Source organism: Phocoena phocoena, chromosome 13 (genome assembly GCF_963924675.1).
Source record: "Phocoena phocoena chromosome 13, mPhoPho1.1, whole genome shotgun sequence".
Taxonomy (NCBI): Eukaryota; Metazoa; Chordata; class Mammalia; order Artiodactyla; family Phocoenidae; genus Phocoena; species Phocoena phocoena.
This window is the reverse complement of record NC_089231.1, coordinates 84,317,054-84,339,432: the sequence shown is the minus strand read 5'-3', so window position 1 is coordinate 84,339,432 and position 22,379 is coordinate 84,317,054. Positions and strand designations below refer to the sequence as shown.

The 22,379-nt window shown below is 44.5% G+C and overlaps 1 protein-coding gene across 2 annotated transcripts in view; it reads right to left on the bottom strand.

The window, feature by feature from the left end:
• DNAH10 (dynein axonemal heavy chain 10) overlaps positions 1-22,379 on the bottom strand; it is a 148,279-nt gene that overhangs the window by 68,716 nt on the left and 57,184 nt on the right. For both annotated transcript variants that reach the window (XM_065889273.1, XM_065889274.1), the window contains 10 exons: positions 21,317-21,470; positions 18,713-18,946; positions 16,864-16,986; positions 14,630-14,863; positions 12,896-13,119; positions 7,134-7,403; positions 6,804-6,987; positions 5,003-5,137; positions 3,685-3,837; positions 1,266-1,454 (listed from right to left, as the gene is read on the bottom strand). In XM_065889273.1, the coding sequence (XP_065745345.1) occupies positions 1,266-1,454; positions 3,685-3,837; positions 5,003-5,137; positions 6,804-6,987; positions 7,134-7,403; positions 12,896-13,119; positions 14,630-14,863; positions 16,864-16,986; positions 18,713-18,946; positions 21,317-21,470 (1,900 nt within the window). The remainder of the gene's footprint in view (positions 1-1,265; positions 1,455-3,684; positions 3,838-5,002; positions 5,138-6,803; positions 6,988-7,133; positions 7,404-12,895; positions 13,120-14,629; positions 14,864-16,863; positions 16,987-18,712; positions 18,947-21,316; positions 21,471-22,379) is intronic.

Genomic DNA, 22,379 nt, shown 5'->3' with positions numbered 1-22,379 from the left:
ATCTCGCCTCCAACTGATAGCAGGATGTGTCCTCCGTTTTTAACAGGGACAAATTACCACCTAATTTTAAAGAACAGCAGCCTTACCAGACAGAGTTGGATGACAGTCCTTGAAAGCCAAGGAAAATCTTAACCACCTTAAAGAACGGAATTCATACAACTTTTTAAATCATAGAGATTACACTCCAGAAATTTGCTTCCTTTAACCTAAACATGTTATTAAAGTTTTCTTGTAACTGTTTTTGGGGACAAGTCATCCACCTGGTCTACATCAAGGATTCAACACTTGCTGGTCCCTATGGATGGCATGGGGGATTTTGCTCATTGAAACTAAAAACCAGAGATCTCTCCACTCTGGCTCAAAATCCATAGACAATAGGATAGGCAATAAGAGCCTTTACCAAAAAACTGCAGAGAAGCAACCTTTATCCTTTATCTTAAAAATATTCGTGGGCTTCCCTGGTGGCGCAGTGGTTGAGAGTCTGCCTGCCGACGCAGGGGACGTGGGTTCGTGCCCCAGCCTGGGAAGATCCCACATGCCGCGGAGCGGCTAGGCCCGTGAACATGGCCGCTGAGCCTGCGTGTCCGGAGCCTGTGCTCCGCAACGGGAGAGGCCACAACAGTGAGAGGCCCGCGTACTGCAAAAAATATATATATATACATATTTATTTATTTATTTGGCTGCACTGGGTCTTAGTTGCAGCATGCAGGGTCTTATTTTTTAGGTGCTGCATGTGGGATCCAGTTGCCCGACCGGGGGTCAAACCCAGGCCCCCTGCATTGGGAGCGCGAAGTCTTAACCACTGGACCACCAGGGAAGCCCCAGTTTCCTGGTTTTGATGTTATCACTGCGGGAAGCTGGATGAGCGGTACCTGGAACCCTCTGGACTACCGCTGCCATCTCTTGTGAGTCAAATGATTCCAAAATAAAAGTTATAATTTTAAAAAGAGAGAAAGGGAGGACGACTTCCCTGGTGGTCCGGTGGTTAAGACTCCACACTTCCACTGCAGGGGGCACCAGGTTCAGTCCCTGGTGGGGGAACTAAGATCCCGCATGCAGCACAATGTGGCCAAATAAATTAACTTCATTTAAAAAAATGATGCACTCCCAGCTTTAAAAAAGAGAAAGAGACAGAGAGACAGAGAAAAGGGAGAGAGAGAAAGCAAAACAATCTGAAAAGCCACACGGAAGGAAAATGTCCCAGGGCCCCCATCTGCGAGCAGACCCAGGCGGGTGCAGAGACGCCTGGCGGTAAGGGACCTCACCTTGGCCCAGAAGAAGCCCTCGGAGAACAGCATGATCTCACAGATCTGCTGCAGGTCAGGCACAATCACCACCACGGGCCGGAACAGGGCCTTCACTGACTCGGGCAGTTCCGTGCGGCCTGCGTAGCCGGGGTTCATGGTGATGAAGATGCCCATTCTCGAGTCCAGGGAGATCTCCTGCCCTTCAAACTAGGGGACGAGAGGAAAGGAAGGAAGGATTATGCTGCTGGCCAGTCTACCATGGGGCAAGGAGGCCTGGGGAGCCGCATGGCTCTTCCTTTCATGGGTACAAGACAGACACCACCAACTGTCTCTTGCCCTTTCCCAGTGATAAATGCAGAGTCCTCGTGCTTACGGCCTCAATGTTCTGGGGTGCCAGCCTCAGCCGACCCCCAAACTCTGATGTGAATCAAGGGTCTGTCCACTTGAGAAGTAGCTGATGTTGGGAAAGTGTGCAGCCAGGGGTTGATTCGAGGCACTGTGTGACCTCCAACAGGTCACTTACCCTCTCTGAGTCTCTGTTTCCTTCTCTGCAAGGTTGTGGCAGTTAAACGAGACAACATATTCAAGAGCACCCAGCCCACTGCTTTGCACAAAGTGGACCTTCATTCATGTTAGCTGTCACTTCTCTCCCCATTCCCACCTTCATGCTGGTCTGGCTGCCTGGGTGTCACCTGGACCCTTCCGACAGAATCCTACCTCAGCATCGTTCATGAAACCAGCCTGTGTCCTCCAGGGGCCCCATGGACCAACAAAATGCAGAAATCTCTATATTTTGAGTCTCTTTAGCCTACAGTTGAATTTCAACTGTCTTAACTTTCCTCTCTACTAAGATTTTACTGTTTTATTTCTTTTCATGGTCCGCCAGAGAGACAGACGACAGATGTTTTATTTTTATAAGGCACAGCCTCCTCAGTGACAAGAGCACAGCCCAGCCTGAGAGCTGATGCTCCCCAGAGGTGGAGGCTGCTGTCTTGTCTCTCAAGTCTGCACTGAGACTACACTCACCCACGCCTCAGTATCTCATGTGAGTCCCAGATCAACCTCTGGAGACAAGACACAGTCCTGCTCTTAAAAACACAGGCTTCTAGGGACTTCCCTGGTGGTCCAGTGGCTATCCTGCTCTTAAAAACACAGGCTTCTAGGGACTTCCCTGGTGGTCCAGTGGCTAAGACTCCACACTTCCACTGCAGGGGGCGTGGGTTCTGTCCCCGGTCAGGGAACTAAGATCCCGCATCCTACATGCCACACAGCACGGCCAAAAACACAAAACAAAACAAAACAGCTTCTAGAAACCCAAACACATTGCAGGCTCAATGTGTCTCCCATGGGAGTAGTAAGCTCAGCCCTAAAATGTTTCAGAAGAACTAATTAGTAGAAATCCATCCAGAATCCTCAAATGTTTAACAGTACCCAGTTTACATAATCTCTTGACCATGAGCCCTGAGGTCCAGGGAGAAAGCAGGTGGGGTGCAGGGCCGCAGAGGTGCCCACAATGGAATCCTCACCAACCCATGCTGAATTTGGGTCCTGAATTTCCCAATGAGGCTCTGTGGGGCCTTTGAGGATGTACAGGAGTTTTCAGGTGAAGGAGAAAAAAGGACAATTCCAAGCAGACAGGGATGCATATGGTGTCCCAGGGCGTGGAATGTCTGTGGAGCAAGTGGCATAAAGTGACAAGTGTTCAGGGCACGCAGGGGCAAGGACAGCGGCCGGAGGAGCAGTAGAGCAAGTTGGGATCACAGTGTAGGGCAACGGTCCAGCCATCCTGGTCCCTGTTGTCAGAGAACTCACTCTGGGCTACCTAAACTACGTAAGATCCTGTTTCTCCAAATTCTCAACCAGTTTAATCTGATGTAACTTCATACAGACAGCCCAAACTTGAGTCTACAAATGTGTTGTTGGACGGGGAGAGATTAGTAAATTCTCAACGATTTTTTAAGTTTGCCTTTTCACTTTGATAACAACCTTAATCATCTTCCTCGTTACAATGCCGTAATTTTACCAAGTGCGAAGGCAAACCTTCTTGTTCACCGTGGTAATTTCTACTGAAGATGTTTTGATTGGATGGAACGTTGATTTTTCTTCTTTAAGTCATTTTTTCTCAAATTTGGGGAGAATATCTTTTGACCTTGAAAGGGGGTCTTACACATCACTTATTTGAGAATCCTGCCCTACCCGTCTATAACTATGAATCCCATGTCTGGAATTATTTTCAAGTTCTTAGACTATTACAGTCCTTAATTATCAAAGATGTTGATAATTGGGGGAAACCCAATTATCTCCATTTGAAAGCAGAAGTTGGGCAAATCTTCATCTAGGGGGACCTGGTCTGGATAGACGACTGTCCACCACCTGGTGCTTCAGCACGTTCCCAGCCTGGGGACACGATCCGGGCTGGCTTCACACTTATCCTCACCTGGAACCTGGTCAACTGATGGATCAGAGCGTTTCGGATCGTCTGGATCTGGGACGAGATGACTGAGAGCACGGAGGCATCGATGCGATTAAACTCGTCAAAACAGCCCCAAGCCCCACACTGAGCAATGCCCGAGAAAATCTTCCCGACGGCCTGGGATGAAAGAAGTGTCAGGACAAGGGCAATTTTCATCTTGAAAACTGCAAGCAATCCATGTATGGATACCATTTTCTAAATTAAAAGCGAACGACAATCAGAACCTACTGTAGAGCACAGGGAACTCTACTCAGTGTTCTGTAGTGACCGAAATGGGAAAGAAATCCAAAAAAGAGGGGATATATGTATATGTATAGCTGATTCACTTTGCTGTACAGCAGAAACTAACACAACATTGTAAAGCAACTCTACTCCAATAAAAATTTTAAAAATAAAAAAAGCAAATGACGCTCATCAGATTGGCAGAGAAGAGCCACCCCAGTAGTGGGTCTTCCTGGCAAGACTTCCAAGGCCTCTCGTGGGCCAGCTACCACCCATAGGATTTCACAAATTAAGGATTTTAAAAAAAATTTGTGTTGGACTATAGTTGATTTACAATGTTATGTTAGTTTCTGCTGTATAGCACAGTGAATCAGTTATACATATACATACATACACCCTTTTTTAGATTCTTTTCCCATATAGGCCATTACAGAGTATTGAGTAGAGTTCCCTGTGCTATACAGTAGGTCCTTACCAGTTATCTAGTTTATATAGAGTAGTGTATATATGTCCATCCCAATCTCCCAGTTTATCCCTCCTCCCCTTTCCCCCAGTAACTGTAAGTTTGTTTTCTACATCTGTGACTCTATTTCTGTTTTGTAATTAAGTTCAAGGATTTCACAAATTAAGGATTTTAACATAAAAACCCAGATTTCTGGCTTCTCTTGAGATGTTGGAAAATCTAACAAGAGTGGGTCCACTTTTCCAAGTGGCAACAATTTACCTAAGCTCAATAGCGGCTCCCCCCTTTAGATGGAGCTTTGCTTTCCAGTTGGCCACAGTCCCCACCACTCTCTATCGTCTGTCTGCTGCTTTATTCATTTACACTATCTAGCTGACTCCAGTGGGCATTTAGTTTGGGACTCTTGCCCTACATGCTGCTAACAAAGAGATACAGCCAAGTTCCTAGACTGTGATGGTGAAACGTTTCCTACTATGTTCCTCCAGCTGTCACCATGTCATCTCATGGAAGCGTATGGAGTGAAATGCCTTCCCACACTGTCCCCCTTTTAGCTCTCCGCCTAAGAAGACCGTACCAGAAGTGATGCCAGGGCCTTACTTTGTAATCCATGCCTTCGCCGCAGTTGGTTACAACACAGAGCAAGCCCAAGGCTTTGGCCAGGTCCTTGGTGGTCTCAGTTTTGCCAGTACCTGCTGGGCCAGCAGGGGCCCCACCCAGATACATGGACAGTGCCTGTTAGAAGCCAAATGCAAAACATACGTTGTCTGATTCACGGAAAGAAACAGGTGTCAATTCCCAGTTTGTGACCGTCTGTGCAGGAGTATATAAATGGCAATGGACCGGTTCACACTCACCTTTTCTGACAGTCACCATTTTTTTTTAAGTCTTTACTGAATTTGTTACAATATTGCTTCTGTTTTATGTTTTGGTTTTTTGGCCCTGAGGCATGTGGGATCTCAGCTCCCCAACCAGGGATCGAGCCTGCACCCCCTGCATTGGAAGGCGAAGTCTTAACCACTGACCGCCAGGGAAGTCACATGACAGTCACCATGTTTAACATTTCTTTTCTGTCTTTCTCCGTTGACCTCCACTGACCACCGCCCACCCGGCCCCCCATTATATAGGAACCAGGGACTCTGCAATATGCTGGACTCTGTACCCACCCTGAGCACAGTGCCTATAGCAGTTCCCAGAGCTAAGGCTCATGGAAACATGGACATCTGTGAAGGGAAGGATTAATTGTGCCCAAAGAAAGGTTTGGCCCTTTGTCTCTAGATCCTAGGAGCTGACCCCTAAGCCCTCAGAATGTCCTGCCTGAGAAGGGTGTCCTTGTTTATCTGGGGACCTTGGGCCACGCTGGACAGTCTAACAATGTGATTTATGGTGGGAGCCTTGGGCCACATGGTATCATCAGGTCAACTTCCGCAGGGTCTGGAGACTAAGGCCAATCATTCAGGGGGTCAGTCATGTCTGCATGACAAGCCCCCAGTTAAAGAGCTGGCCACCAAGGCTCGGTGGGCTTCCGTGGGTGGCAGGACTTCACACGTGCGGCCACACAGAGCTGCCAGAGGAAATGATACTGTCTGGACAGCTGCATCAGAGAGGAAACTGAAGGCTGGAAGCTCCTGGACCCTGTCCTATGCCTTCCCCCATTGCTGATTTTGATCTGTATCCATTTGCTGTGAAAACCATAACCAGGACCATAATGGCTTTACTGAATTCTGTCATTCCTTTTAGCAAACTATTGAACCAGAGGGTGGTTTTAGGGGCCGCCTGAACTTGCAACAGCCCAATCCCAAAAGGTGGCACATAGGTCATATTCCAAATGGAAACTCTTTTATATAGATTTTGAAAGTGTAACATCCCTTACTCTCAGCATTAACTTCCTGGGGCTGCCGTAACAAAGTACCACAAACTGGCTGGCTTAAAACAACAGAAATGTATTCTTTCACAGTTCTGGAGGCTAAAAGTCTGAAATCAAGGTGTGGGTAGGGCCACACTCCTTCCGAAGGCTCCAGGGGAGGATCCTTCCTGGCCTCTTCCAGCTTCTGGTGGCCCCAGGTGTCCCTGGCTTGTGGACGCATCCCTCCCGTCTCTGCCTCCCTCTTCACATCACTTTCTCTGTGTCTCTGTGTTCTCTTCTCTTCTTACAAGACATCAGTCACTGGTATTAGGGCCCTAGTCCAGGATGTTCTCACCCCAATCCTTAACTAATTCGATCTGCCAAGACCCTAATTCTAAATAAGGTCACATCCGAGCTTCCGAGCAGACCTGAATTTGGGGCAGGGTAGGGGACACTGGTCAACCCAGTACACCATCACAATTAACATAGTCACCCTTAGAGAAAAACACATAACCCCAGGTGAACGATCACCAAGAGACCCAGGCTGCCAATCACCTGAGTGAGAGTCAGGTAAATCCGGTCCGTAAGGGGCGTGATAACCAGCCTCCCGTTCAAACCCATGTACTCGTAGCCGTAGCTGAAGGTCCCCGTGCACTGGCGGATGTTCAGCTCATCTGGTTCTCGGTCCCAGTAAAACCGCAGCTGACTTTCCCATTCGAACTCCTGGGCCTCGAGAATGCTGGAAGGTGAGCAACGGGGGATAAGTGAAGAGAGAAAGAGATGCAGCAGAAGGTGGACAAGGCAGAGGAAGGAGAGATGCTGAGAGAGGCCAGAGGACGACAAAAGACAGGTCTCGAGACGCCAGTGCCCTAGGCAGGTCCCTACCTGCCCCGTATGAAAGAGTCAACTATATCTCGGGCGTGTACGTCGATGATGAGGACGGTGTTGTATTTCTTTCTGTCGTTTCTGCTTAAGGACGTGGTGATCCGAGTGACCAGCTCATCAATCTGCCGGTGCATCTTCTGGCCGTAGTTCTTCATGGCCTGCTTCTCCCCTTGCTGCACTTTGCGGAAGACATCTTCCACTTCCCAGGTCCACCACACCTGGCTGGCGGCCAGCACCACCATCCCTTGGTACAGGAGCATCCAGTCGACCCTAAGGGAAAAGCACACCTTCAACGAGATTCTCCCAGGATTGGGACCAAAAACGGTCCTGTCAAGAATCTAATTCTTTCAAAAGGAAATCCTGCTGTACACTGTTGTAAATTGGTACAGCTACTATGGAGAACAGTATGGAGCTTCCTTTAAAAAACTTAAAATAGAACTACCATATGACCCAGCAATCCCACTCCTAGACATATACCCGGAAAAAACCATAATCCGGAAGGATACATGCACCCCAATGTTCAGTGCTACACGATTTACAGTAGCCAAGACGTGGAAGCAACCTAGATGTCCATCAACAGAGGAATGGGTAAAGAAGATGTGGTCCATTTATACAATGGAATACTACTCAGCCATAAAAAGAATGAGATAATGCCATTTGCAGCAACGTGGATGGACCTAGAGATTATCATACTAAGTGAAACAAGTCACACAGAGAAAGACAAATACCATATGACAGCACTCATATGTGGAATCTAATTTTTAAAAAGGATACAAATGAACTTATTTACAAAACAGAAGCAGACATAGATATCAAAAACAAACTCATGGTTACCAAATGGGAAACTTGTGGGGGAGTGATAAGTCAGGAGCTTGGGATGAACATACACACACTACTATATGTAAGACAGATAACCAACAAGGACAGGGAACTCTACCCAATATTCTGTGATAACCTGTATGAGACAAGAATCTAAAAAAGAATGAATATATGTATATGTATAACTGAATCACTTTGCTGTACACACTAAAGCTACAATGTTGTGCAGACACAACATTGTAAGTTAACTATGCTCCGATAAAATTAAAATATTAAAAAAAGGATCTATTTCTTTCATACAGATGGCCAACAGGCACATGAAAAGATGCTCAACAATGCTAATTACTAGAGAAATGCAAATCAAAACTGCAATGAGGTACCACCTCACACCGGTCAGAAAGGCCATCATCAAAAAGTCTACAAACATAAACGCTGGAGAGGGTGTGGAACGAAGGGAACCCTCCTGCACTGTTGGTGGGAATGTAAACTGGTGCAGCCACTACAGAGAACAGTATGGAGGCTTCTTCAAAAACTAAAAATAGAGTTACCGTATGATCCAGCAATCCCACTCCTGGGCAGATACCCGGAAAAGACAAAAATTCTAATTCAAAAAGATATATGGGGACTTCCCTGGCGGTCCAGTGGTTAACACTCCACGCTTCCACTGCGGCGGGCGTGGGTTCGATCCCTGGTCAGGGAACTAAGATCCCACAAGCTGCGTGGTGCAGCCAAAACAAAAAGATATATGCACCTCAATGTTTACAGCAGCACTATTTACAACAGCCAGGCCACGGAAGCAACCTAATACAATGGAATATTACTCAGTCATAAAACAGAACGAGATAATGCCATTTGCAGCAACATGGATGGACCTAGAGATTATCATACTCAGTGAAGTAAGTCAGACAAAGACAAACATCATATGATATCACTTATATGTGGAATCTAAAAAATAATACAAATGAACTTATTTATGAAACAGACTCAGACATAGAAAACAAACTTATGGTTACTAAACAGGAAGGCGGGAAATAAATTAGGAGTATGGGATTAACAGATACGAACCAATATACATAAAATAGATAAGCAACAGGATTTACTGTATAGCACAGGGAATTATATTCAATATCTTGTAGTAACCTATAAAGGAAAAGAATCAGGAATGTATATATGAGTGTGTGTATATAGAATCACTTTGCTGTACACCTGAAACTAACACAATATGGTAAATCAACTATACTTCATTTAAAAAAACATCTATTTCTGTGATCTGGAATAGGGAAGGCAAAGTATGAGCTGCAGGTAAGCAAAGGAGAATAAAACTCTTCTGGTCAGATAGTAAAACACCAGGCCAACAGAGACATGCACATGAAAAAGTTACAGGTGCATGACTGTGTAAAAGATGCCAGATCACTTTAAAGATGTGTCTTTACAGATGTTTAAAAATTATTTAACATTATGGGCATACTGTAAGAATTTTTTAATTTTTAAAAATTCCGGGCTTCCCTGGTGGCGCAGTGGTTGAGAGTCCGCCTGCCGATGCAGGGGATACGGGTTCGTGCCCCGGTACGGGAAGATCCCCCATGCTGCAGAGCGGCTGGGCCCGTGAGCCACGGCCACTGAGCCTGCGCGTCCGGAGCCTGTGCTCCGCAACGGGAGAGGCCGCAGCAGTGAGAGGCCCGCGTACCGCAGAAAAAAAAAAATTCCAACAAAAAAATTAATTATCTCTGACCACACACCCCCGTGGTTCCTTGTTATAGTTTCCTGAGTGTCACTCGGCACTCTTTTCCGTTCTCATACAAACCTGTTCAAAGTTCAAGATACACAAATATGGGGAGAAGGGGTTGTGAGGGCTGTTTCTCCAAAATCGGCATCAGGGAACACAGGCTACACCGCACCTTGCTTTTCTCACCTATTGGTTCTAGTGGGCATGCGTCTAGGTCAACGGACATAGGTCTGACCAGGTCCTCGTCAAAGCTGCACGATATTTCAGGGCATCAAAGGATCGCAATTTAAGCAGACGTTTCCGCACTGATGTCTATTCAAGTTGCTTCCAGTTCTTTTGCCAATACAAACAATACCACGGTAAACATCTCTCTACATTGTCTGGAGGCATTTTTGGTCGTCACAACTCGGGGAAAGGGTATTGCTGGCATCTAGTGGGTGCTAGAGACCAGGGATGCTGCTAAACATCCTACAATAAACAGGACGGTCTCCCACAGCAAAGAATTATCCGGCCCCAGATGTCAACGGCACCGATGGCGAGAAACCCTGCTTTACGCACATCCTGAGGAGTCAGAGCGGCTTCTAGTGTTACGGACCAGAATCCCGAGTGCAGGGCGACCAGTACAAAAGCACTTTTTTGATAGTTTATTTTAATAGGAAAAGTCAAATTACTTTAAAACGTTGTAGCGATCCGTCCCCCCACCAGCCATGCATACTGCTGTCCTTCTCACCACACCCTCTCCAGTACTAGGCGTTATATTCTTTTGCATTTTTTGCCAATCTGAAAGGTGAACAAAACAAGATCTCATTCGGCCTTAATCTGCAGATCCTGGATGACCAGTGAAGTCTTTCCTCTTTTCACATGTTTATCAGCCGCTTGGATTTCCCCTACTGACATACTAATTTCCAAAGCTGGTAAGTACCTTGAAACACATTAGGGCAAACTTTTCTTCTAAATCGTACCTAAAAAAATAATGGACCCAGAGCTATAAGTTCCAATCCAGTAAAAGTGACTGCAAATGACGAGTCATTATCTTGATGATGGACAATTAATGGCAAAATAAATTTTAAAGAATACTTAAAACAATAAAAAGTATTTGGCTTTAATGTCTTGTGTTAAAGTTGTGCGGTGCCTCTAAAACCTAAATAGTATGTATAGTTATGTTCCCGACACACAAGAGAGATGTATCAAAGGTGATGGAGGTCCAGACGACGGTACTGAAATGAACAAAGATGGATCTTGCGAAAGGCAACAAACCTGGGAAGTAGGAATTCAGGAGAGGTGGAAACACTATAACCAGAGAAAATCAAGTGGTTCAGGGCAGAGCTAAGATGAACATGGTGGTGTTTGGCAAATCCCAGGGCAGCGGGTGTGCTCTGGGGCTACGTACACCTGGGCCTGCGCTCTCAGTGATGCTGAAACATGTCCGCTCACGTAAATCAATATTACCATCTCAGTGACTCACCCCCTTCATTAGGAGCGACAAGTTCGCTTTAGCAGAGCGCTATTTAGGTGAGGAAAGGGTGGCTCAGACATTTCCCAAGTAATCAGGTTGAATTCTCTTAACTCTGTCTTCCACCAACCACACGTCACGCACGGCAACACCCCGGCAAAGTAGGAGTTATGAGGCAAATACAATGAATAAATGCAGATATAAAATTCATGCGATGTGGGAACATTGCAGAGATTTTTAGATATTCCGCGATCTCTACTTCTGAAGGGCAGTGGTTTCTGTCTAGTTCAGTGTTGAAAGAGCATCAAGCACAGTGATTAGCCCAGAGCAGGAATCCAGCAAACACTAGTAAAATGAATGAATACAGCCCATGATGGGTTAAGGCCACCTCCTATCAGCTCATGAGAGGTAACTGACAAATATTCAGGAATTTTGCAATAAACTTCTTACCATTATTCCATTCAGCGTTTTGTTTTTTTTTTTTATTTTGGCCACGGCGCGCAGCTTGCTGGCTCTCAGTTCCCCAACCAGGGACCGAACCCAGGCCCTTGGCAGTGAAAGGGTAGAGTCTTAACCACTGGACCGCCAGGGAATTCCCTCCATTTAGCCTTCTTGAAATCAGATATGTGGGAGTATTTACACCATGGGAATTGGGAAAGGCTCTACAGCAAAGCTTTTTTTTCCCCAGAGAGCTAGTTTACTAATACACCACTGAATGTATGTGTGTGTGTATATATATATATATATAGACACCTGATTACATCAAGAGGTAAACCAATTTTTTTAATATGGTGCAGAACCTAAGAAAAAGCAGGATCCTAATCAGACAAATATTATGCTCTGTTCTAATAATTTAAACAGACATTTTCAGGCTGTAAAATCTAAAAGGCAGCAAGCAAAACCAAGAGGACGGTGTTCTCATAATAATAAAGACTTTGTGTCTGCACAAAGGCCCTGCCAAATATACAGCTCTCCTGGAAAGTTACCCAAAGATGCTTTACGGGCTTTGAGTTCAGCCCTCTTAGCCACTAGGATCAGGAGTGGTTCAGCTCAGTGCTTGGAAGCTTCTAGGCCACAAAAATCAAAGAATGGTTGAAATTCATCAACTACTTTAGAAACAACTTTACCCATTCACCTACACATAGAATCCACCTGAATGAACACCTGGTTTCTGGTGGGTCACTAGGTTCTCACACCTGAGCTCAGAATCCCCTGGGATATTGTGAAAACCCAGATCCCTGGGCCCCACCCTGAGAATTTCTTTTCTTTTTTCTAATATTTATTTGTTCGTTTGTTTGTTTTGGCTGCACCAAGCCTTAGTTGCAGCACGCGGGATCTTGGCTGCAGCATGTGGACTTCTTGGTTGCAGCATGTGAACTCTTAGTTGCGGCACGCATGTGGGATCTAGTTCCCCAATCAGGGATTGAACCCAGGCCCCCTGCATTGGGAGCATGAAGTCTTACCCACTGGACCAGCAGGGAAGTCCGTTGAGAATTTCTGTTGGGGCAGGTTTGGGATGGGGCCCAGGAATATGCATTTCTAACAGGCTCCCAGGGACCCTGATGCTGCCGGTCCGGGGACCACACTTTGAGACGTGCTATGTGAGGTGATCCTTACAGGACAGATATACATCAGCTGATTTAGCTACGGCAGGAAAAGTAAACCTCATTTGAAATGTCAGTTGATCTACTCCAAACCTTGAAAATTGATCCATTATGACCATAAATATGATAAAGTAACACACAATCATATGTACAATCTTACCTGGTTCTGTCTTCACAGTATCTAAAGATAGCCTCTTTGGTAATTAGCCTATTAGTTCTTCGCATTTCATTCAAAATTGCTGTCATCCAGTCCTCCACGCGCCCCTCGGCCCGGATGATCTTCCGGAACTCCATGACCTCTCCTTCTGCTGAAATCATGGCAGACACCAGTTTTTCTCCACTGTCCCAGTCATTAAACCTCAGCAGTGCTATGTTGTCGTACATCTGCAATACAGTGGAAGAAGCCACCCTGTAATACCTTCCCTGGGTTCTGGAATCAAAGAACAGCCTGCAGTGCCTCATCACACATCAGTGCTGCCAGGATGCCAGCAATAGCATCAGAGACCACACGCTAAATAGATGTCCATTCATTCAACGACTAACGTTCACTGGGTACTTTCGCTTATCCTCAACTATGCAAAGGTCGGTGGTAGATTAAACAAAAAGAAAGAAAGAGAAGACAGACTCCCCCCCCCCCAACACACACACTTGAGATTCTAGGGTATATGCTGATATGGAGAGGTATCTGGATATACGGACCAGCTGAAATCAGCATTAATCGAAGGAAAAGTATTGCATTAAGTACTTGATCCTTAGTGCTTTATTTATCTGGAATAAAGGAATTGCTCGAAAACACTAGTTCTCCACCACGGATGATTTTGCCCCGTGCCGTCTGGAGACATTTTTGGTCGTCACAGCTGGAGAGGGATGCTCCTGGCATCTTTTGGGTAGAGGTCAGGGATGCTGCTGAACATCCTACAATGCACAGGACAGCCCCCCACTCCCACCCCCGACACACACACATATACACACAGAGAGAGAAAAAAGTTATTTGGCCCAAGATGCCAATACTGCCAAGGCTGAGAAACCTTGCTCTGGGTTGATACTAAATATAGAGCTTTGATTAGTTGACCAAAGATTACTCCTGGCCCAGCTCTGATTCTCCATTACAAGAGACAGTTTTGTCTGCTGTGTTTCCTGCCATTCAATATCGCTCACAGATATACATAAGTTTATGTAAAAGTATGAAAACATGGGTTGGAAGGAATTACATCATAGCCATGATAGTGGCTGCCTCTTGAAAGTGGAGGAAGAACTGTGAACGGGGATGGAATGAAGAGTATGGCAACTTTATCTCTACAAATTTATTTTACAAAATAAGAGACAAAGCAAATATGACTAACTGGTAATAAGAGTGTCAATTCTGGGTGGTAGATAAGGTCCTTTAGCCAACACTGTAAGTCAGGCACTGTTCTAAGTACTTTACAAATATTAACCCATTTAATCTTTATCATTATACATTTTTATAATTGGAGTTATCTGCATTTACAGAGAAGAAAACTGATGCCCAGAGAGGTTAAGTAACTTGCCAAAGGTCACACAGCAAATCCATGTAGAGTCAGGATTTGAACTCAGACACCTGGCTGGATGAGCTATACCACTATCCTGTATTGTCTTTCTGCTTATTATATTAGTCTTTGTGTATTGCTTTAGTTTCTCCAAAAAATGTTGTTTGGGGGACTGTGGAAAAAGCGCAACAGATAGCAGCTGAGTGCTGGTGTGACTTCAGACTACAGTGGATTTCATCAGATTTACGTTTCAGATAAAAACCCCAGCAGCGGTTCACAGTCTTCAACCCCTGGGTTGAACCGAACTGTGTAGAAGACTTGAATACAGCAAGCTGCAGTTACAGAGCTTACGCCACCTCTCCCCTGGGAGCCCCGGGGGGGCTGACCTTGATCACGTGCTCCTGGACGCAGAGGGGGTCACTGCTGCCCAGGATGCTGAGCAACTCGTCATCAGAAATGAAGAAGAACCTGGGGAAGGCATTCCTCTTGGAATCCAAGTAGTCGTTCAGGCTCTTCTGGCACCTCTCCAGGCCCTCGCTGATGTTCTGCAGCTCTCTGAGGCGGTTCGGGGCCTCACAGCATCTCTTGATCACGGGGTCTTTCAAGGTCTCGCCCATGATCTGGACAAAGTCAAGAGGACAGCTGTCAAGCCAGGGAAGCGGGAGCCCGGCTCCTGTCCCGGGTGGGCATCTGCCAGGGTCCAGGCACAACAGAGCAAACCCGACAAACCAGAACCCCCGCCTTCAGGGAGGCCAAATTGGCAAAAACTGTTAAGTGTTTAAATAAGCACCTTCAGGGACTTCCCTGGTGGCCCAGTGGCTAAAACTCCACTCTCCCGATGCAGGGGGCCCGGGGTTCAATCCCTAGTCAGGGAACTAGATCCCACGTGCCGCAACTAAAATCCCACATGCGGCAACAAACATCCTGCGTGCCACAACTAAGACCCGGCGCAGCTAAATAAATAGATAGATAGATAGATAGATATCTATTTAAAAAATTCAAAATAAATAAGTAAATACTTTCTAACGTACTATATATACATAACTTACTTATTTCCGAGGTTTATTTTTTTTCCATCTTCCCGCTAGAAGGTCAGCTGCCCTGCGTAGAGATCTTTCTGTCTTTTGTTCAGTGTTTCCCCAAGTGCCTACAACAGTGTCTGCACACAGCAGACCCTCCATCAGCATTTGCTGGATGAATAAAGCCAGCAGTTTCACTCTGAGCAATTTGTTTGCACCTGAATATTCCCCACTCTATATAATGGCAAAAACATAATGATAAGAAAGGAAAAGAAAGAAAAGGAACTAGCCTAAATGTCCAACGAGAGGGAATCAGGTCCAAATTTGCTGTGACAATTTAGATGTTTATTTATTGAAATATATGATGAGGATGTTAAATTTTAAAAAGATCATACTGATAAGAATGATCCTATTTCATAGAATAATTACATATTTATTGATATGTTTACATAGGAATTAACAAACTCTGGAAAGATACATGTTGAACTATTGAAATGTTTATCTTGGGCATGCGATTGTAGCTATTTTTTCCTTTCTTTTTTTTTGCTTTTTTATAATGTCTAAGTCCTTCTATATAATGAATAGGTATCTGTTGCATAATTTTTTTAAGTTTCAAAAAAAGCTTATGCAGATGGATAAGAAAAAAAATCATAAACTCTAATGGACAAAAGAGATAGAAAACGTGAGCTGGCTGCCCGTAACTGGAGAATACAACAGCATCGCTGAGTAGCAGAGTACCTGGGCTTTGAGGTCAGGTGGGCTGGGTGAAAACCCTCGCCCCACTAATTACTAGCAGCAGTGACCACTGGTACCACCCTTTCTGGAAGGACTTTAAAATGAGCATAGTCTCTCATGGGTAATTTACTTGTAAACAATCTATCGTAAGATACCCTAAATATGGAAAAAACTTTAGACACAAACTGCAAATTATTTATGAAAGCAAAGAATTTCGCTTCAAACAAGATGTCCAGTTACTAGACAATAATCAACTAAATTAATGTCAAGCCACTCACCAGAACATATAAAGGCATTAAAACATTTTCTCAGATAGTTTCATAATATAAACTATGTTTCTTATAATATTAAGAGAAAATTATAAGATACGATTATATAAAATATCTTTATTAGTGTGTTTTTAACCCATATACATACAAAAAAGATAAAAGAAATATATATTAAAGGCGATAGAACTATGGAAGATACATTTTTCCCTGCTTTTCTACATTTTCCCAAGCTTTTTACAGAAGTACTATTTTTTCCTCTTTTTTTTTGCCATGCGTCATGTGGGATCTTGGTTCCCAGACCAGGGATCGAAACCACACTCCCTGAAGTGGAAGCGCGGAGCCCTAGCCACTGGACCACCAGGGTATTCCCACAAGTACTACTTTTATAATAAAAAATAAATATGAAAACCTTCTAGTGCCATAGGCCAGTGGCTTAAGATCAAACAGAAATTTTTACTGAAGAGATTAAGTTCATATACAATGACAGAAAAAATTGAGAAGCTACTAATAGACAAAATACTACATGCAAATATGTAAGTAAAAGTATCTCAAATCACTGTTCTTCTTTCAAGACTAAAATAGAAGCCAGTCACTTGCCCTTTTAAATACTCTATCGATGTTGTCAAACTTCTTTGCTTCATCTGGAAGTTGTGATCTGATATCTCCACCGATAAAGATGCTTTCCAGATACATCCATTTTCTCTGAACCAACATCCAAACCTGTAAATGCACGATGTTATCATCAACACAGGTTCCCAGGTACCTCGAGGTGTGTATGGCAAAACCCCACCTTAACATGGGACAGATTTAAACCAACTCAGGTCAAAAGACTTTCCAGGCAAGAGGGCAGAGTGAGTGCATACACTCCTTTCCAAATATATAGGAATGATAGAGGAAGCATAGCTAAATATTCTAAAATACACAGCTACACTCAAAAGCAAAACTCTCCACCCCAGCCTGGGACAGGGAGGAAGCTTCTAGCTGTGAGCAGGGATTGGAGCCCCGTGACCCAAAGGACAAACGGTGCAGAAGCCCAAGCAAAAACTGATCCAAATACTACATGACCCACAATTCCACTCCTAGGCGTAGACCCAGAAGAACTGAAAACGGGGACTCAAAAAGTAGTTGTACACCAACACTTAGAGAAGCACTATTTCATGAACCAAAAGGTGGAAACAACCCAAATGTCCATCCACAGGTGAATGGGATACACAAAATGTGGTCCATCCACACAATGGAATATGATTCAGCCACAAAAAAGAATGAAGCACTGACACACTCTACAACACAGATGAACCTTGAAAATATGATGCTAAGTGAAAGAAGCCAGACACAAAGGCCACATACTATATGACTGCATTTACGTGAAGTACCCACAATAGGTAAATTCACAGAGACAGAAAATAGACTGATGGTTGTCAGAGGCTGGAGGGAGGGGAAGTAGGGAGTAATTGCTGTTTAATGGGCATGGGAATTTCTTTAGAGATGGTGAAAATGTTCTGGAACTAGACAGAGGTGGTGGTTGCACAACACTGTGAATGGACTAAATGCCACTGAACTGTGGACTGTAAAACGGGTAATTGTATGTTCCATAAATTTCATGTCAATTAAAAAATTTTGTCCTAACAAAGAAAAAAAGCAGTACTATATCCAGGCTAACAGATGCCACTAATAAAAAGTAATAGAAAATCGGCACAGCATTGTAAATCAACTACACTTCAATTAAAAAAAATAAATTAGAAGTTTAAAAAAAAGTTTCAGTAATAGACAAAAAACAAATTTAAAAAAGCAAGTGATGGAAGCCCATGCATGACCACACTCCTAGCCAGGGAAGCAGGCCTGGCTTCATCCCACCCCAAACTCAGGGTGTGGCAAGTATAAGGCACTTGCCTAGGGTCTGAGGAAGAAAACAAGGCAGCCACACAAAACTGGTGAAATGAGCCTGGGTTGCTCACAGAGGTCTGGACACAAAGCAAGAAAGCCCTACACCCCCTAATATAAGAAAAATCAAAGTCACACAGAGAAAAACACCCTACCATGAAAGAGAGTCACCAAAAAAAAAAAAAAAAAAAGTGTGTGTGTGGGGGGGATTCTGTCCTAAGAAAACAAAAAGTAGAAGGAAATCAGAAAAGGGCTTTAAATATGTTTAAATTCTTCAATGTGATACAAGAGGTGAAAGCATTCTTGCAACAAGAACAGGACAGTATTAAATAAGAATAAGGACATATGAAAAAGCACTGATTAGGAGTTGTGGAAATTAAAAATGCATTCATTGAAATTAAAACTCAGATTGATGCTTCTAATCATCCCTCCCCCCAAAATAAATCAAAGACAGAAAAAGTATGAAAGAGGATCATTAGTTTCTGCGCACAAAATATTCTCACACAAAGTCTCCTTCCTGCTATGAATCGGCGCCTTCCCATCTTTCGTGTGTCTTTTTTCTCACCTCAATGACTTCCCCTATTAGAGAAAGCATTTTCTCCCATTTGTGAACAGTCTGCAGAAAAGGCCCCACAAATCTGCTTCCTGAGATGCTTTGCAGGTTGAAAGTGTTGTCATCCAGGCACTGGATAATATCATCAACAGACCCCAAGATGTAGCCTCGCTCCTGCGTGCCTTTGTAATACTTGACCACGGTAAATTTCATATTTTCCCATGTGTCCAGGATTTCCTTCACAGCCTGGCCAGGAATATGAAAAGAATGATTCAGGCACAAGGATTGAAAAAACAGAACCCCAACCCAACAGCAACTTCCTGAGTTTGCCATGGATCAACTCAAACCCAGACTTCCAGTCAGTGTTCCAAATAAGCAGAGATTCTGGTAATCCTAGTCATCATTTACAAAGCACTTGCTCTGGTAAGCACGTGCCATTCACTATCTCCTTAGTCCTCAAAGCACCTCAGTGAGGGAGGGATTATTATTACGCACACTTTACAGAGGCGGGAACTGGGGCTCAGAGAGGGGTCGGCTTGCCACGTTCACTCAGCTACTGAGTGCCAGAACCAGGGTCTAAATTCTGTAATCTGCCTCCAGTCTACATCCTCATGAGATCCTGCCCGTCTGTTTACTCTACTGTTAAGCAAGAAAATCAAATGGCAGGGCTTCCCCGGTGGCACAGGGGTTGAGTCCGCCTGCCGGTGCAGGGGACGCGGGTTCGAGCCCCGGTCCGGGAAGATCCCACATAAGCCCGTGAGCCGCGGCCGCTGAGCCTGCGCGTCCGGAGCCTGTGCTCCGCAACGGGAGGGGCCACAGCAGTGAGAGGCCCGCGTGCCGCAAAAAAAAAAAAGAAAAGAAAAGAAAATCAAAGTACAAATTAATATGCCTATTTTTATGACGTTTTCAAAAACACCCTGTCAATATTTATGCATGTGTGTATATAAAAGTATGTGTGTATATAGGTGGTGTATATGTGTGCATATGTATGTATGTATATTATGGGTTATGTGTGTGCATGTGTATATTGCGTCTGTGTATACGTGTGCACATATGTATGTGTGATACATATGTATTTATGTACATGTATATAGGTGCATGTTATGTGTATATATGTGTGGGCATGTATGTATATGGGTATACTACTCATGCATGTGGATGTGCATGTATATGTATTTTATAAATCTGTGTGTATGTGTATCCATGGATATATGTGTACATGTGTACCTATGTGTATACACGTGTATATGCATTTTTTTTTGGTTGTGCCACGCTACGGCACGCGGGATCTTAGTTCCCCGACCAGGGATCAAACCCGGGCCCCCTGCAGTGGAAGCGTGGAGCCCTAACCACTGCACCACCAGGGAATTCCCTGTATATGCATCTTAAAGTGTTAAAGGAGGGAATTCCCTGGTGACAGCAGTGGTTAAGAATCTGCCTGCAGGGGACACGGGTTCAATCCCTGGTCCGGGAGGATCTCATATGCCATGGAGCAACTAAGCCCGTGAGCACAGCTACTGAGCCTGCATTCTGGAGCCCACGAGCCACAACTGCTGAGGCCAGCATGCCACAACTACTGAAGCCCGTGCACCTAGAGCCCGTGCTCCACAACAAGAGAAGCCACAGCAATGAGAAGCCCGCACACCACAACGAAGAGTAGCCCTCACTTGCTGCAACTAGAGGAAGCCCGCATGCAGCAATGAAGACCCAATGCAGCCAAAAATAAATAAATAAAAAAAATAAAAAATTTAAAAGCTTGTTGAAAAAAATAAATAAAGTGTTAAAGGATATACCCTAAGATGTTAATAATTTATCTTCAGGGACCTCCCTGGTGGTCCAGGGGTTAAGACTCCACGCTCCCAATGCGGGGGACCCGGGTTCGATCCCTGGTCAGGGAGCTAGATCCCACATGCATGCTGCAACTAAGAGCCCACATGCCACAACTAAAGATCCCGCATGCCGCAACTAAGAGCCCACACAGCCAAAAAATTAAATATTTTTTTTAAATAATAATAAAAATAATAAAGATAATTTATCTTCAGGTGGTAGAATTATGAATGATTTGTTTATTTTCTCAGTTTTCTACCTGGAACACCCATTATTTCTTTCTTTTTTCTTTTTTAAATATTAATTAATTAATTTATTTTTGGCTGTGTTGGGTCTTCGTTTCTGTGCGAGGGCTTTCTCTAGTTGTGGCAAGCGGGGGACACTCTTCATCGCGGTGCACGGCCCTCTCACTGTCGTGGCCTCTCTGGTTACGGAGCACAGGCTCCAGATGCACAGGCTCAGTAGTTGTGGCTCACGGGCCTAGTTGCTCCGTGGCATGTGGGATCTTCCCAGACCAGGGCTTGAACCCGTGTCCCCTGCATCGGCAGGCAGATTCTCAACCACTGCGCCACCAGGGAAGCCCCCACCCATTATTTCTTTAATAAATAAGTCAAGAGTGAAACTATAATTAAGAACTAAAACATTTAACTGGGGCAGAAATTCTATTTCTAGAACAGATCATTCTTTCTTGCTCAAACATAACAGGTATCAGAGCAAACGGGTCTTCTCTCTGAATTAAAAAAAATATTCTTTTTTTCTGTACCATTTTACAACTAAAAATAGTCCTACCTTCTCAATGGCTATCTCCTTGATGGCCGACGTCACAATCTCGTTGAGAACATCTGTGTGTGTGTGAAGCTCCATAGCAAACATGTTTTCCAAGGTGAATGTTTCAGTCATTTCAAACATCACGCCTGTTTTCTCCATAAGCTCTTTCCAATGCCTAAAGGTGCATCCACATTAAAACCTTTGCCTACTGAGTTTAGTGATGGATTCAATTATTCCCTCTTTAACCACAGGATAAAACCCCATTATAAACACTTCTTGTAATGGAACTTGGAAATACGAGTACATCACTGGAATTATCTGTCCAAAGTTTTCCATGATCCCACTGGCTGCCGGAATTAAACCCAGGAAACAACATCTAGAAGATATTGTCTTAGATGGCTAGTCTTCACTACCACCTAAGAAAATACACAACTTCTCATTTGTTGGTAACTGCCTCTGCGCGGTCTCTAGACGGGTGATCCCGCCCTCTCCTGGATCACTCAGCCTGTCTGAGACCCTGGTGCAAATTATGAGCACTCGTGTGTTGGGTAAACATTCAGCAAGCACTAACTCTGTGCAGGCAGTTGGCTGGCTGCTGGGGGTTCAGAGTGACTCAGAAGCAAGGCCCCTGCCCTGGGGAACACTGCCAGCGACTTGGGGAGACAGTGACCGATAAAACAAATCTATAAATTAAATAACCGCACACTGTTTCGAGCACTGTGGAAAAAAAACGCAGAGTGATAAAGTTAAGAAGGGGGAACAGGACAGACACAGCACCAAGCAGCACTGCTCTTGACCCAATCTGGCCTCCTTTGAAGGTTCACATTTGCCCACTTTTATGGTCCCATGTATATGGGATGAATGCAATAAGGCAGCTAAACATGGCGCTGGACCGGCAGAATGCCAGGTACCCAGCATACAAGCAGTAACCGTAGAATCACTGATTTTTGCTGTGCACAGAGATGGTCAGAAAGGAGAATCTACCGTTTTTTCTCTCTCTAGTCCCAGGTCTAGTGCAGGAGCTGATATAGGAGAATCCTTGTGGTTGATAATTTAATGGAAACTTTACATAGAAGCGGTATTA